Source organism: Etheostoma cragini, chromosome 18 (genome assembly GCF_013103735.1).
Source record: "Etheostoma cragini isolate CJK2018 chromosome 18, CSU_Ecrag_1.0, whole genome shotgun sequence".
NCBI classification, from domain to species: Eukaryota; Metazoa; Chordata; class Actinopteri; order Perciformes; family Percidae; genus Etheostoma; species Etheostoma cragini.
In genome coordinates, this window is record NC_048424.1 from 10,977,266 (window position 1) to 10,992,276 (window position 15,011).

The 15,011-nt window shown below is 40.2% G+C and overlaps 1 protein-coding gene across 3 annotated transcripts in view; it reads left to right on the forward strand.

The window, feature by feature from the left end:
- The window catches only part of LOC117961590 (nuclear receptor coactivator 7), a 15,988-nt gene extending 1,591 nt beyond the window's left edge, over window positions 1-14,397 (forward strand). For 2 of the 3 annotated variants that reach the window (XM_034900390.1, XM_034900391.1), the window contains exons 3-17: window positions 3,602-3,759; window positions 5,852-5,922; window positions 6,059-6,166; window positions 6,261-6,362; window positions 7,291-7,416; window positions 7,645-7,829; window positions 8,277-8,431; window positions 8,790-9,389; window positions 9,654-9,825; window positions 9,943-10,090; window positions 10,298-10,423; window positions 10,603-10,755; window positions 11,636-11,731; window positions 11,825-11,898; window positions 12,658-14,397. In XM_034900390.1, coding sequence (XP_034756281.1) covers window positions 3,602-3,759; window positions 5,852-5,922; window positions 6,059-6,166; window positions 6,261-6,362; window positions 7,291-7,416; window positions 7,645-7,829; window positions 8,277-8,431; window positions 8,790-9,389; window positions 9,654-9,825; window positions 9,943-10,090; window positions 10,298-10,423; window positions 10,603-10,755; window positions 11,636-11,731; window positions 11,825-11,898; window positions 12,658-12,793 — 2,410 coding nt within the window. In that variant the 3' untranslated portion in view covers window positions 12,794-14,397. The remainder of the gene's footprint in view (window positions 1-3,601; window positions 3,760-5,851; window positions 5,923-6,058; window positions 6,167-6,260; window positions 6,363-7,290; window positions 7,417-7,644; window positions 7,830-8,276; window positions 8,432-8,789; window positions 9,390-9,653; window positions 9,826-9,942; window positions 10,091-10,297; window positions 10,424-10,602; window positions 10,756-11,635; window positions 11,732-11,824; window positions 11,899-12,657) is intronic. The other variant, XM_034900392.1, reaches the window with a different exon arrangement.
- Window positions 14,398-15,011: the final 614 nt, after the last annotated feature.

Below are 15,011 nucleotides of genomic sequence, written 5' to 3' on the forward strand. Positions count from 1 at the left end.
ATGTCAAATTTGGACAGTTTCCGTAAGAAAGACATTCCCAGTTGCAGTTTTTTTGACTTTGCAATGGCACAAACAGTACATCAAACTTTAGCTAGACATCAATTTTTCGCTGCTTTAAAAAAACAACTTTTGTCTGTTTCCTGCTGTGTTCAGACTCTGCTACATTCCGGAAGTGTATTTTTTCAAGAGCAGCTGCAAAAAAAAGGGGAGTTCATGTATATCTAACTGCTTGAATTTGTTGATGAAAATCATGTGCCGCAATATATAATACATTTGAGGAGGTATTAAATGACTGACAGGATCATCAAATTGAATAGAGACCAGTGAAGACACCCCAAGTATACAGTATAGGAGACAAAACGCCAGCATTGATAGACTTAGTGGAGGAAATAGCTGTGTTAATCTCAACTGCTGGGTTTGATTCAGGAGAAAATCATTAATTAAATTAATGATTAGAGTCTAGATATTAAATATTTAGGTTCAATGAATGATAAGCATTGATTTGTGTGTTTTTCTCATCCAAACAAACAGAAATTGTAATATAGATCTGTTGTTTTTGCTCCTCCTGATATTTATATCTATGTCTCCCAGCCCAAATATCACATGCTGGAGTGTAAAGTCCAAAAATGTTTTCATGTATGTTGGAAGGGACATTGTGGCTTTTGCGCTGTACAATCGTTTGTACCGTGTAATCAGCTGAGTAGGTGCATCAACTAATTATTTATTCTCACCTTTTTATTGAATCATAGATCCACACTGTTAAGTCATCTGTCCTATCCAAATCATGCGTCAGAGTATCTTGACCCATGCCGATGATTTGGACTGTAAAATTGGAGTTTGTCAGCATTGTGTAATCTGATAGCAGGAAGTGCGTGGTAAAAGGCTTATCACAGCTAAGGTGCATGGACTGATCAGAAATCTGCGGGTTATGAACAAAAAAGAAACATAAACATAACTTGTTCGTCTTGTTTAATGCCTTAAATGAACAAACAATTGCTCATATGTGAGGCAGAAGTGTACCCAAAACCGGAAAACAAGCAGATTTTATGGATAAGCAGAAGTTTTCTGCTGAGTGTGCTGTTGGTATTGGAGTGATACATGATGTGAGGTAATGCAGTGTAGCATAATGGTTAATATTCTTGATTATTATGCCTTAGGTTACTTGTTCAGGCTTCGCAGACAGCCTAGTACAAGCCTGCAATTTGTCTTGGGTTTTATTGATTTGATTTGCTTATGTTTGAAATATTACTATATTATTTTGTAATGGCATCACATTTCAGTCGCTTCCTAGTTATAAGGGAAGGAGTGCATTAGATTGTAATAGGATTGCAGCATGTGAGCTGAGTCAGAGGTGGTGTTTTCCTGCAAAGGTGGCAGCTAGTCTAAGGGAGTAGCAAAACAACAGTGGAAAGGTGATACATGAATACATAATGCAGACATCTATTTGCCGTAAAGACCTGTAGCTATATTGTGGATGTGGGGACGGCAAGTGAACATGTCAAGAAGGAAAACCAGCCTTATCTCCCAACAAAGCTACTGCTGTAACATGCAGCTCGCCTGCTAGTTGCACCATATGCTCCCTCGCTTCCTGACGAATGGAGGGAAGGTCATTGTGGAACATAGACATGCCAATAACAAGTACTAATGTTAAGTAAAAATATAGCAACCAACTGATCTAAATCAAGCAGTAATACAAAACATAAAATAAATGCATGTACATAAATCTGCAGTAAGTTTACTAAAAATGGCACTGAACATACAGTAAGTACAATAACAATAGCTGTACATTTGCTCAGAGCAGACTGTGCTTGAGGCCACAACGAGGCTCAGGCCAACTCTGAGGGAGCTACAGAGATCCATGGCTGAGATAGAGAGAGACTGCACATGAAGTTACGGTTGTCTTGGTGATTTCACTGGTCACAGCTTAATGGCTGTTGAGAAAACTTGCACGTCATCCTGGCCGCTGTTTGCCAGAAGATATGTGGGACACAGTGTGAACTAAAGTGGGAAAATGTTCTATTTTCTAATGACACCAAAATTGCTTTGTGGCTGTCGTACTAAACTATATTGTTGATGAAAGCCTACCTGCACATAATGCACAATTTTCCTCATGAAGCCTCGTAGTGCCAGCATCACACTTTGGGCATCTCTCTTTGCCGCAAGAACATCTGAGGGTAGATTAAGTATTGTAATACAGAAATTTCCTGAAGGAAAAGCTACGAGTCCGCTAGAGAAGTTATTTTCCAGCAAATCAACAGCCATCAAAAAGTGAAATTTAAATATGAATTTGCCTAAAAATAACTATGCATACAGTCAACAATGTTTGCACTTAAATTTAATACGGTAATCAATAAAGTAACAACATCAACCTTGCATCCGATAATAAAACTATGTCAAAACTACACATACACGAAACATGAAAACAATTTGATTGACCGGTAAAACAAGAAATAAAAATCTCAGATCATGTAAACATCCATATTGCAAAAAGAATCCAATGATTATTGCTACTATATGTACTTATTGTCTTGAGGGGTATGATTATTTATGTTATTAGTTCTTTGGGGTTTTGTTTTTTGGATTTTTGTTTTTCACTTGATACTTACCATATTGCACTTTCACTGTCATTATGCCGGGAATGGCTGAAGGTTAGAGCAATAATCTGAAACTGATGGCTCGAGAGATACTCTGCCAAATGCCCCAGAGTGAAACAGACAGGGTTGTTAAGACTGCTGTAGACTCTTGAGTTCACTGCAAGATATGTGCTGCATCCGTTAATATGGGACAGAGAGACCTCAGGCTATGGGAGAGTCCTGAACTGTGTTTGTCTGCAGCCTTATCGACCCACTCTTGCCTTTCCATTAAGCCACTTCAACACTTAAAACGCTTCTCTTTTGCTTTGCTTTGCTTTTCTTTTGCCCGGGGGCTTTGCAGGGCAACACTGCCTCTATCTCTCAAAGCTTATGATTAATCAATTTGGTGTTATCTTTTCGTAACATACTCATATCCACACTTTAAGGTTTCAGCGGGGCTCACATGGCTCGCACTATCCTTAAGTGCACCGTTAACCCAAGGTTACACTGCACTGCCGTTTGCCCCGATTAATAAACCCCAACAGGGTCTCGGGATGCCATTACATCATTGCCCCCCTATCAATGATTAAACGGGGGGAAAGCAAAGCCTGTGAGGAAATACAGCTGACGCAGTAAAGTAAAAAGACAGAAAAGGTAACGCTCAATTCAATACCTGTTGAGCATAAAAGCAGAATCTGGACCATACATCTGAATTTACAACAGAAGTTTTGATGACATTAGATAACAATAAGCATGTGCTGCTGCTTGGAGTCAACTACAACACTGGTTAAAAAAAAAATAACAAGTTGATGTTTTATTATGGAAAGGTCATCAACTATAGCATTAAAGTGGGCCAACTATATGCCAGCCATGTTCATACAAACTGAACATAGAGCTCAAGCAAGAAAGATTTGTCATGGCGTAAGTTTGACAAATGGGCTCAAGTGGCCGTTTACACTCCTCTGCATTCTGGATTTTACTTGTAATAAATATGTACTGTATGTCCATCTCCTCTGGTGTCCCGTCAGGCTGAAGAGGCGGAGACAGCTCAAGGAAAGCCAGTCTGAGAAGAATGTGGCTGAGCAGAAGCCGGGGATCATTTCCTGTCCAGACATCCCAAATGACAGCGACCCCAACAGGAAGAAAGACCTGCAGAGAATAACAGAAAAGCCACCTGCAGGCTCGGGTAAGACCTGTATCAAAAAACTCCGAGGATTTGCCACCCCTAGACCTGGAGCTGCTCTGCATGGGGTACTTGTGGTACTATTTGTTTGTAGCTGAGACAACGTGGAGCAGAAAGACTACTTATCTTGCCCTTCTTAGTACGATCAGACAGATTAGCTCCTGATCATCTAGCTCAGCCGTTTACAGAGCAAACTCTCTGTTCACCACAACCCTCCAAAAAATAATGACAACATTTCCTGAATGCAGTACTCTCCCATCTACAGAAGCTTTGTGACACTGCTGCAACAATTACCGGGTAAAGTCCATGAGAGTTCGAATTAAGAAACTATTAAGTCAAAGTCCTCTATTATGTCAATTAAAATTCTCCTTGGTGTAATTGTTCCCTTCAAAGCTGGTGTACTCCCTAATCCAAAAGTAGTAATCAGCCTTTTTTTCTAATTGTTTGTTGCCTTTTTGTAAGAATTCAATTTTAGAAAAGCAATATGTCAACAATTAGTATTGTGGTATTAGTATAACAATCACTGTTAATTGTATTCCCCTGCTCTGTCATTTATTTGACTAATATGCAATAAAGGGGCATTTGTGATGGGAACGGCCTCAGCAGTTTTAAACAGGAAGTTGCATAACCTTTCACCATGTGCTGTTTTACAGTTGGCGATTGCAGTTAAGGCGCTGTACTCGCAGAGATTGAGAGTACTGAGAGTTGGTTCGAGGGTTAAATCACAATAGAAGTCCTATGGTGCTTTTAGGTCCGTCTTAAAATGACTTAAAAACGTATTCATGATGGAAGCCTCCTTGCCATTAATATGACTTTTCAATGTGAAAGAAAATTATTTTCAGGGTTTTTTGAGGATTCATTTCAAAAATAGAAGAAAATTGCTGAAATACACCGATCATAATAATCACGTACATTGTATCGTTGGGCTATTGAACTCAGTGTGTACGTTGACAATGACAAAGGAAAATGATTTGTGATGGACCAATGTTGGTTTATGCTAATTGTCAGAACAAATCTATAGCTTCATATTTGCCTAAACAATAAACATAATCTAACTTGCATTTTGTCTTCAGTGTATGCTACATTATGAGCACCCGGCTATCATGTGTTAAAGCATAAATAATGGCCATCTCCTTCATATTGACAGTGGTAATGGACTTCAGTCATGCGTGCAGGGGGTCAGCCAGCTGTGTAAACTCTGCAGTATGTGTTTTAATATGACCTCAACATTGTTACCTGGAGCCCATCAAATCAAAATATGATGCCTGCAGTGTAACAGACAAACATAACTCTTTAGGTCATATGCACTTTCAGTTAGCCCGCAAGGCTTTGTAGCGCATTCCCAGCCCAGTAAAAATTCAATGAATAAGCGACAGCGCTTTTGTTTCTGGCCGTATAATGCTTAGTCATACTCTCTGTTTCCATGTCGGAGGCAGCAGTGTAATTTAGCATTCAGGGAGTGGTACGCTAATGGCTTCTGTGTTCTTGGCAAGAAGAAAATGCTGACTGTGGGCCTTGTCTACTACAAGGGTCAGATTGTGCATGAGTGTGTTTATGATTACTGCTTCAGCGTGTGTGGGGCAGTGTTTTAAGGCTGGATAATGATAGGGGACAAACAAGCACTGACTCAAGGACTCAAAAGGCAGTCGTGCACGGGATACTTAGATGTCCTTGCACCGCCCTCATCCGATGGGCTTTTCATTTTACTGTTTATGTTAGAAACTATAAAAATAAATGTATCTGTAATCAACCTAGACAGTAGGAGATGGACGGAATTAGACCATATATTCATCTCTTACGGGAATAGTTGTGTTTTTAATCAATATAAGATTATTGTCTGTTTTTAATCGTCCTCAATCTGCAAACAATTGTATGCTCATTTTTTTTGAGCTTTTCACTTTATTAGATAGTGGAATTGAATAGATGGGAAAGGAGGGAGAGAGAGGGGATGACACGCAGCAGAGGACCGCAGGTTGGATTTGAACCCGGGCCACTAGCAAAGGACTCAGCCTACATGGGGCGCACGCTCTATTGGTAATCTAGAGGTCGCCCAAAGTCTGCAAAAACCTTTTCTCATTTTCTGTTTCCCTTCTAGATGATGGTGGTAAAAGTAAGAATCAGGCAAAGAGGGAGAAGAAGAGGCCACCAGGGACAGTGGATTTCATTGTGAGTCAAACTAAGTGAAAACAAACAAACAAACAAACAAAATGACATTGTGACTTAATAACAAAAAGGTCATAGGTTAAATTAGGTATAGATAGTATTTTGACCTGTGTGCTTTAAAAAAAATCTCTTGTTACAGGTGGGACCGGATGACTCCCTCATCAGCATCGCGCTCAAGTTCAACATCACCCCCAACAAACTGGTCCAGCTGAACAAGCTCTTCTCTCGCAGTGTCTACCCCGGTCAGGTGAGAACCTCGGCAGTAACACAAACCACTGCTTTAGTTTCCTCGTTATTCCTCTGACCGGCTAACCATCTGCTGTCCATCTTAATGAATACAGAAGCTGTTTGTCCCGGATGTGAGCCAGTCAGAAACAGACCTAAGGTCTCAGAGTTCGTCTGATCCGTCCTTTACAAATGGCTTATCAGAGAAAGCATCTCATGTAAGTAGGAAGGAATTCATTATGTTGCTTAGAGAACATTGGGCAGTAGTTTACAGTAGCCGTTTAGGAAACAAACATTTGTTACAAAAGGTTTTCTGTCTTCCAGCAATCATCGTAGGAGGTACACATTGGTTAATTAGGTCATTTAACAGCTTCTTTTGTGTGTTTTCCAGCTTTGTCCAAAACTTTCCCTCTACACTGGCTCTCTAACTGTGAGGCAATTATGTTTAATCCTCTGAGGTCTAGGGGCATTTTCACATGTCTTAATTTTACCTTTTTAAGGTTATTTACATAAAACGTATCCCCATGTGTTTTATATCAAAATGTTCGGAACAAACAAAGTTTTTTTTTTTTTTCTAGAGCAATGTGTAGAGAGATTATTTGACGCTAAAGCTGAAACGTTGATGTTAGCTTTTTGAAATTCCTCAGATCTCTTTTGAAGACAAACCATAACTTATGATGTGTAGTACAAATTGTTTCGGTGAAGTGAGTTTCCTAAGGCCTTAGATTATACATGGTCAAGATGGTAAAACAAATGTCTGAAATTAAATTTTGTAATATGGCTTTTTGAGTAGGAGTTTTGTCAAATATTGTTCTGATGCGCCGGTGCGTCTTTAGTCCTTAGAGGGTCTAAAAAGTCAAATTATGACTCTGATTCTACATAATGTTATGGAAATATAATTCATGGTAAGAGTCAGCACTTTTAATAGTTGAGTGCATAAACAACGTGGATGGAATATTTTGCAATGGAAGTTAATTTGATCTTCCAGCATTTGAAAGTCAAATGAAAAAGCTACTTTTGGACACTTAAAAATGTAATTGCTCGGGTGGCCTAAAATCTCACCGTGATTCTACTCGTCCAAACAAGCTGCACTTAACACAAGCATAAGATTCAGGTCTCTGATCAGGTCCTCTTCACTTCCTGCAGGGCGGCATTGCAAACTGCATGTCAGCAAAGTCGCTCCGGCGTGAGCTCTCCCCAAACTCCGAGGACGAGAGTCCGGCAACGGTTAAATTCATCAAGATGAGCTGCAAATATTTCACTGACGGCATGGTAAGAAACCTTGAAAATGAATGCTGAAACGCTTAGTTTCTTTAATTACTCTGGTAAAATGAGATTAGAGTTTCTCGACTTTTTATATACTTAACAAAACAGTACCTAACAGCATCTTCCACTCTGGTATTTTGGTGTTTTTGATCCAGCTTTGGCGTTGTTGCCCCCCCACCCCCACCCCCACCCCACCCTCCTCCAGCTCAGTACTGCTTGTGTTGTTTTTTGCAGGGAGTGGTGGGAGGCGTGCTGATTGTCACCCCCAACAACATCATGTTTGACCCCCACAAGTCCGACCCCCTGGTGATCGAGCTTGGTTGCGAGGAGTACGGCCTGATCTGCCCCATGGAGGAGGTGGTCTCGGTGGCGCTGTATGACGACGTGTCGCGCATGAAGCTCAAAGATGCTCTGCCATCGTAAGAGCTCCGAACCGCCTCGCTCTCCTCCGTTTCCCTCTTTTGTAAAGGTTCTTCTTTCAGCTCTCATCTCAGATTGCTCCTTTCTCGTTCCTCTTTCCAGTTTTTCTTGTTCTTCTCAAGACTTAAACTGTACAAAAAATCCTTTCGATTCACAGGACTTTTCATGTTTGCCTCTTAAACACATCTTTTTTTCTTCAAGTACCTTAGTTTCCACTGGATCTTGTCTGGTAGTGGGTTCATAAGACTCGGATTCCATTTTCTTTCTTTTTTATTTGTTCTTCATCTTCTTTTTTTATTTTGGATTCATTTGCTGTTTCACATCATATGTGTTATTTTGTTTTGTCATTTTGGTCAGTTATAATTTCAGTTTGGACCTTTTTTTTCTTTTTTCATTTTCATCCTGGTTTGCGGTGCGGTATGTGTGATGCCCCGTGACCCCCACAGAGACCTACCCCAGGATTTGTGTCCTGTGTACAGGCCCGGCGAGTGGGAGCAACTGCCGTCAGAGCAAGATCTAAACCCTTTCAGCCGCTATGAAGCTCTTGATCCAAAGCGACCAATCATCTTGGACGACATCGATTCGACCCTCTCAGAAACTGGTAACCTCATCATGTCCCCCTATGTCGACTGTAGTCGGCTCTCATGAGTCCAAGTCTCGAAATGATTGTTTTTCTTAATCTCATTAGTGAGTGAAATCACTCCAAAATGGTGGTACCTGTTTGTTTTTTTATAAGTTGAATTCAGATTTTCCTCTTGCATAAGTTAAAATATATTTCTCATATACATTGTATGACAATTGAGGCTTAATCTTCAACAAGCTAAAACCTATTGATGCTAAGTCCAGCTTCTTAGGTGTGAATATTTGTTTGTTTTTTTAGACCAAATAATTAATCCATAAAGGTAATTTGGAAATGAAAATGTCTTAGTAGTCTTTAAACTGTTTTATCTTAATACCAGCGAGCACAGAGGGCGAGCAGACAGAGAAGTCTCCGTCAGACGAAGGCTTCACAGAGCTGGAGCCGACTGTCAACGGGAGCTTTGAAGAGGCAGAGGGGATGTCCAAAACACTCAGCACTGTCAGCAGGGACCAACAGGAAGTCGGACCCAGCCGCCCAGGCCGGGCAGACTTTCAGGACAAGTCGATTCTTGTTCAAACTAAAGTGAAGCTGGATGATGAAGAGGATGAGGGCGTAACTCAGAACAACTCCATTGAGGATGGAGAGTCAATACAATTCTCTTCAGAGACTAAAATTCAGGGTGACTCGCGTCATAAACCAACAAACCAAGAGGGAACCAAAGATATCACACCTAAAGGGACCGAAGAGCTGCTAAATGGTGCACACGCACACAATAAAATAATCTGCGCACCACTGGACCAAAACAGGGAACTGAGTCTGAAGGAGGCTTCCCAGGTTTGTGGGGACTCGAGTCCTAAGAGACAAAGCCCAGACAGACCAGCAGGTGGGGCTGAACTCAGTGAGGAGGAGAAGCGGAAGAAAAGCAATGAAGCAGAAGTGAAGTCATGGCTGCTGGAGAGGGTGCAGGCTCCAATAGAAGGTAGGAATTATAAACGAGATATTAAACCCATAGGTAGATTGTCACAATTATTGTAGCTATTGGATATTTTACATGTTGAATATCGAAAAATGTAATCTTCCTGAAGTGTCTCCAGGTCTTCTCTTTGGATTTCCTTTGTGCAGAAGTAACCATTTCAGACTTTGGCGACTCCAGGTGATGATGGGCTACGATAAAATGGAGTGTAGCGTTAAACTAATCAAAATCCCTTTCTCTGTTTTTCCAAATGTATCCCATTCTCTATAGACATGCTTTTTTCATCCGAGGAGAAAAGTAAAATCCCACCTATGTTCCTGTGCTTCAAAGTGGGAAAGCCAATGAGGAAGTCCTTTGCCACCGGGATGACCTCTAGTCCCGCCTACTTATTTGGGGGCCGGGGCAAACAGCCAGAGTACTGGTTTGCTGTGCCACAAGAAAGGTGAGTCACCGATAGATGATCCTTGACCCTTGTCTTGAACTACAATATGTGTAAGCTAGCAGTGTGTTTTTAACCACTCCAATATACTGTGTGTGTGTGTGTGTCTGTGTGTTCCAGGGTGGATCATCTGTACGCATTTTTCGTCCAATGGTCTCCGCATGTGTACGGGAAGGAGGCTCGGGAGCAGGGCTTTGTGGTGGTGGAGAAAGATGAGCTGGACATGATAGACAACTTCTTCAGTGACCCTGCATCTTGCAGCTGGGAGGTAAGCTCAGTGCAGGCAACACACTCGCTTCCTTCTATTTCCATCACAGAATGAACACTATTGAAATTGTGAGCGAACACACTATTATAAAGTCATGAACAATAATACCACCTTTGTTGCACTCGGACGTTTTGAAATCAGCTTATTTTGTGACTGACTGCTTTCTCTTTACTGTTGACTTGCTCATTACACTTGTTTCGTTTTAAGATCATCACCATTGACGAGGCGAAGCGTAGGCAGAGTTTCAGCAGCTGTGATGGAGAATTGCCAGTGGATGCACTGCCCATGCTCAGTGATGCCAGTGATGTGCTGCAGGACACACACATTGAGAAGGTCTTTTTCATTTTAACCAGTTTCTTGCCTCTGGGCTACCAACCACATAAAATAATCCAGTCAAGAAATAATATACATACAATAATATAAATAATCCACCGACAAGAAAACTTTGAGAAAGAAATATGCAACATATTAATCAGTACGCCCCACAATCTGACAATGTGTTCGCCCTCCAGCTTGCCTGTCGCTTGCCCGCGCGTGTGCAGATTTACCCCTGGAGACTGGCCTACAGCACTGTGAAACACGGGACCAGCCTGAAGACTCTGTACAGGAGCCTGGCAGACGTGGACAGTCCTGTGTTGCTGGTCATTAAAGATATGGATAACCAGGTAGATAACTGTCCAAAGGAATGTACTGTATGTAAATAAATGGGGTTAAACATATAGTTACCTCTGCCAAGGAGGTCATGTTGTCAGCTCGGTTTGTTTGTTTGACTGGCGGCAGAATTGCAGAAAATCTTCCGACTGACTTTCATGACACTTGATGGAAGGGTGAAGCATTCATCATGAAAGAAACAATAAAATTTTGGAGCGGCTCCAAATCACAGGGCCGATACACCAGGGTGGATTTTTACTTTTGCTTACGTTGCGAGATAAGGCATTATGCTGCGTTCATGTGGTGTCGGAATAATCGGAAAATTAGGTTCAGGCCATATTTCATGGCTCATGTGATCCGTTTCCTTTGCTCTTCGTTGTCATGCAAATACTGGAAACAGCTTTCGACATGTTTGCTTGCTTTGTAGCGTCCATGTTGTTTTGATATTGTGTAGTTTGAGTGTTTCTTATAGTACACAGAATTCAAATTTTAAACCTTTTAGACCTTTTTAAAAATGTCTGTGGGTTTTTCCCACTTCAGGGGCTAGATCCTTACTTTATTAGCAAAGTTTCTTTTGAATGCTGTCAAGGCAGAATTATTTATCCATGCACATCCTCAACCCAGCCACGACTTTTTTGTTTGTTTTTTTACATTTTGAGTTTTTATCAGTTAGTTTATGGCCCCTGTGTGTATGATTTAAAAAAAATAATAATAAAATACTTTTGCCGACTCCAACACTTAAGATTTCAGGCTAATTTATATTGTCCTACAGCCGTAAAACTTCACATGAGGGTTGTAACTACTACTTCAAACAGTTCAAGTCTGTTTATCGGTATCATTTGTTCCAAGTTTTTTTTTTTTTCATCCTCCCACTGAATCTGACTCTCATCACAGATATTCGGGGCTTTCTCGACTCATCCCTTCAGAGTGAGCGAACACTGCTACGGCACAGGAGAGACATTCCTCTACAGCTTCTGTCCTGAGATCAAGGTTTGTATTAAGTTCACTCAAGAACTTAGTTTGGGTATTCAGTTTTATTCCACAAATTTGAGACATTGTTTGCTTTCAATTTTTTTCCGTCAGGTGTACCGCTGGACGGGGGAGAATTCTTACTTTGTGAAGGGCAATACTGATTCTCTGCAGATGGGAGGAGGAGGGTGAGTGGCAGAAGACTAGCTTGTTTAATGTGTTTTTCTGTGACCAAGCGCAAATATATATCAACAGTATAAACCCGTTGTTTTCCATGATGTGATCTGGTTTATTGATTTGCATCACAACATACTGTGTGTCTTTCACATGGAAAGACAAAGACTGTGTCCTGGAGAGGTCAGAGACTTAAAGTGAAACCTTGCCAGGTCACTAAAACTTAATTTACAATACAAACAAAAAGTAGGACATCAAATAACTACAACTAAAACTCAATATGGTGAAAATAGAATGACAAAAATAATTTCAGGTTTTAAACTCAATCTGGTGTAGATGAAAAAACAAGAACAATAAAAGAATAAAATATCAAAAAGGTAGGAGATCTAGCTAATAAAAGCCAAATAAAGCCAAGTTAATAATCGCCAGTCAGGAGTATAGATATAGCCACTGAGCACAATTAATTTTTCTTTTTGTAGGGAGCCTGGGCAGCTCATCTGGTAGAGCGTGCGCCCATATACAGTTTTATTTCTTGTTGATGCAGGTTTGACTCCAACCTGTGGCCCTTTGCTTATGTCGTCCCCCCGTCCCCCGTCCCCCCCCCCCTCATGTCTTCAGCTGTCCTATAAATAAAGACTTAAAATGCCAAAAACATCATAAAAAAAGTTTACTTTTGTATAAAGATAGGGAGGATGAGCTGCATAACAAATAATAATAATCATAATAATCATAATGGCCACCTGTTTTCTAACGCTGCTCTCTCTTCTCTGCAGTGGTCAGCTGGGTCTGTGGCTGGACGCTGAGCTGTACCGAGGCACCACCACCAAATGTTCCACCTTCAACAACCAGCCGCTCTCCGCCCAGCGGGACTTCAACATCCACAGTGTGGAGGTCTGGACCTTCGAGTAGCCCCACCTGTTTCAAGCTACTCCTACATTCACTCGCCGCTCCAAACCTACAAACACCCCCAAGTCTATTACGCACCGCTTGGAGGCCAATCTAGCTACCCCACAATGACACTAAATGTTCTGTAAGAGACGCCTGTGCAGTTGTGACAGTCTTCTGTAGCCTGTTTTTTAGGTGGGTTTGACTTGCAGGTAGCTTGGCCAGTTCAAGTCTGGTTCTTCTGTACTTCAAAGGTGGAAGTGTGAAAAAATGGTGTTACTCTCAGTTCATTGGCTGCCTTAGACATCAGTCAACGCCTCCAGCTTTCCCAGCATGCAAGACTGCCTTACCACCATAATCATATGAGGAGAGAGAATAGGAAGGCTGATGATGTTACGCTTGGGGTTATTCTATAAAAAGGATTTCAAGCGTGTATGGAAGAACAAGGTATTACATAATGCTGTTGGTAAATTTGTGCAAAGATAATGATGAATTATTTGATTTGGGAATGTACAAGATAATGTGCTGGAGACTTTTGGAGTATTTCTTTTCTTTTTTTACGATTCAATGAATTTCAAACTTAAAGGAAGATTCCTTTTTTTCCACATGCTCTACCATTAAATGAATTTTCAGAGCAGAACATGTCGTAATTGTTTACAATGGAAGAGTGCACTTCCTCTGAAGGCGGTCTCGTTCTCTTAATTTTTATTTTTATTTTAGATGAACTGAATGAGATTGTTCCATTGCATTTCCTCACAACCATGTATGTTTTAATTCCCCCGTACAATCCAAAACACGTGGTAAAGCCAGGTTTGCAATGACCAAATATGTTCTTATTTAAATTTCACATTTGTTATGAGCTCATTATATTTTATAAAAATGTTTTAGATGTTTTATTTTTACATAGTTTTTGTTTTTGTTTTTTTACAAAGAATGCTTTTTTTTCTAGATGGTTGTATTTTGTTAAATGTTTCTGATTAGACCCAACAAGCACTAGAACTGCCTGGCTGTCAGTGTTGAATTCATATCTCACGCCGATTGATTTGATCTCTTTGATTATCATTTGTCTTTCTTGTTTAAAGAGCCAGTAGAAGTTTAACAGGATGTCACTTTGCACTACAGGATGAATCAAGAGTCAGTGCTGTGTTTTGTAAATTACGCATTTCTTCAATGAAAAATTGTTACTGGATGCTAGTTGATCAGCACTACAAGAGGGAAGCTTCCTGTCCAACCACAGATCAGCATCTGTTCTACTTAAAAATGAAAAAGGGACAGTCTGGGGTTTTTTTGCACTCTGGTATGCCACTAACTAAAAACTTCAGATCTACTAACACGGAAAATAAGCAATCATTTATATCCTGTGTATCCAACACAGGCTTATAGTGCATGAATATGCGATACTGCAAATGTCTGACATCACTGTTATGATACCTACCATGCTATTCACTAATGTCAGTTATCGCTTCGTGTGAAAATGAGCTTTGTTGTCTTTGTGTGTTTGTGTAACTGTGAATGCTTCCTGAGTATTATTTCTTGTGAATCCAAAACTGCTGTGATCTCACTAAGGATCTATTTATTGTGTTGTTATTGCAACCACATTTAAACCTAAATAAATATTAAATCTCTCTTGGTTGTGTTGTTTATGTAAAAAATAAAAAATAATTTCCATGTAAAAATAACTACAAATAAAACTCAATAAGTTGAAAATAGAATCACAAAAATAATCACAGGCTTGAACTCAATTTGACGTAGATTCAAAAAACAAGGACAGTAAAAGAATATCCAAAAGGAAGGACTTTTAGGTAATAAACGCCAAGTAAATCATTTCAATACTTGCCAGTCAGACAATTGGGTCTTTTATTGTAGGACTTGTAAAAGAAGGCTGTAATTTATGAGACACCTTGATGTAGTAGAAGGAACAAGAACTAGAGAAAAAAGAAAACAGGTGGAGTGACGCCCGGATAATAATAATTCTTTAACCATCTTTATCTTGTATGTGGTGACACATTAGTTCATTTTCAGGGCAGCTGGTCTTCACTGAAGATGAACAAAGAGGTGTCACTCCTCTATTTTTAGGCACCACAGTTTAATGTCCATATCTCATATTGAATTTAATCGTATATTGTTGATTCTAGGGAAATTTGTGTGGACCTACCGTTTAAGCCATTTTCGCTTCTTTAAAAAAAAAATTGTAAACAATTTTCCAGGCATGCCGTAGTCAGCTTACATGTCAAAGTATCCT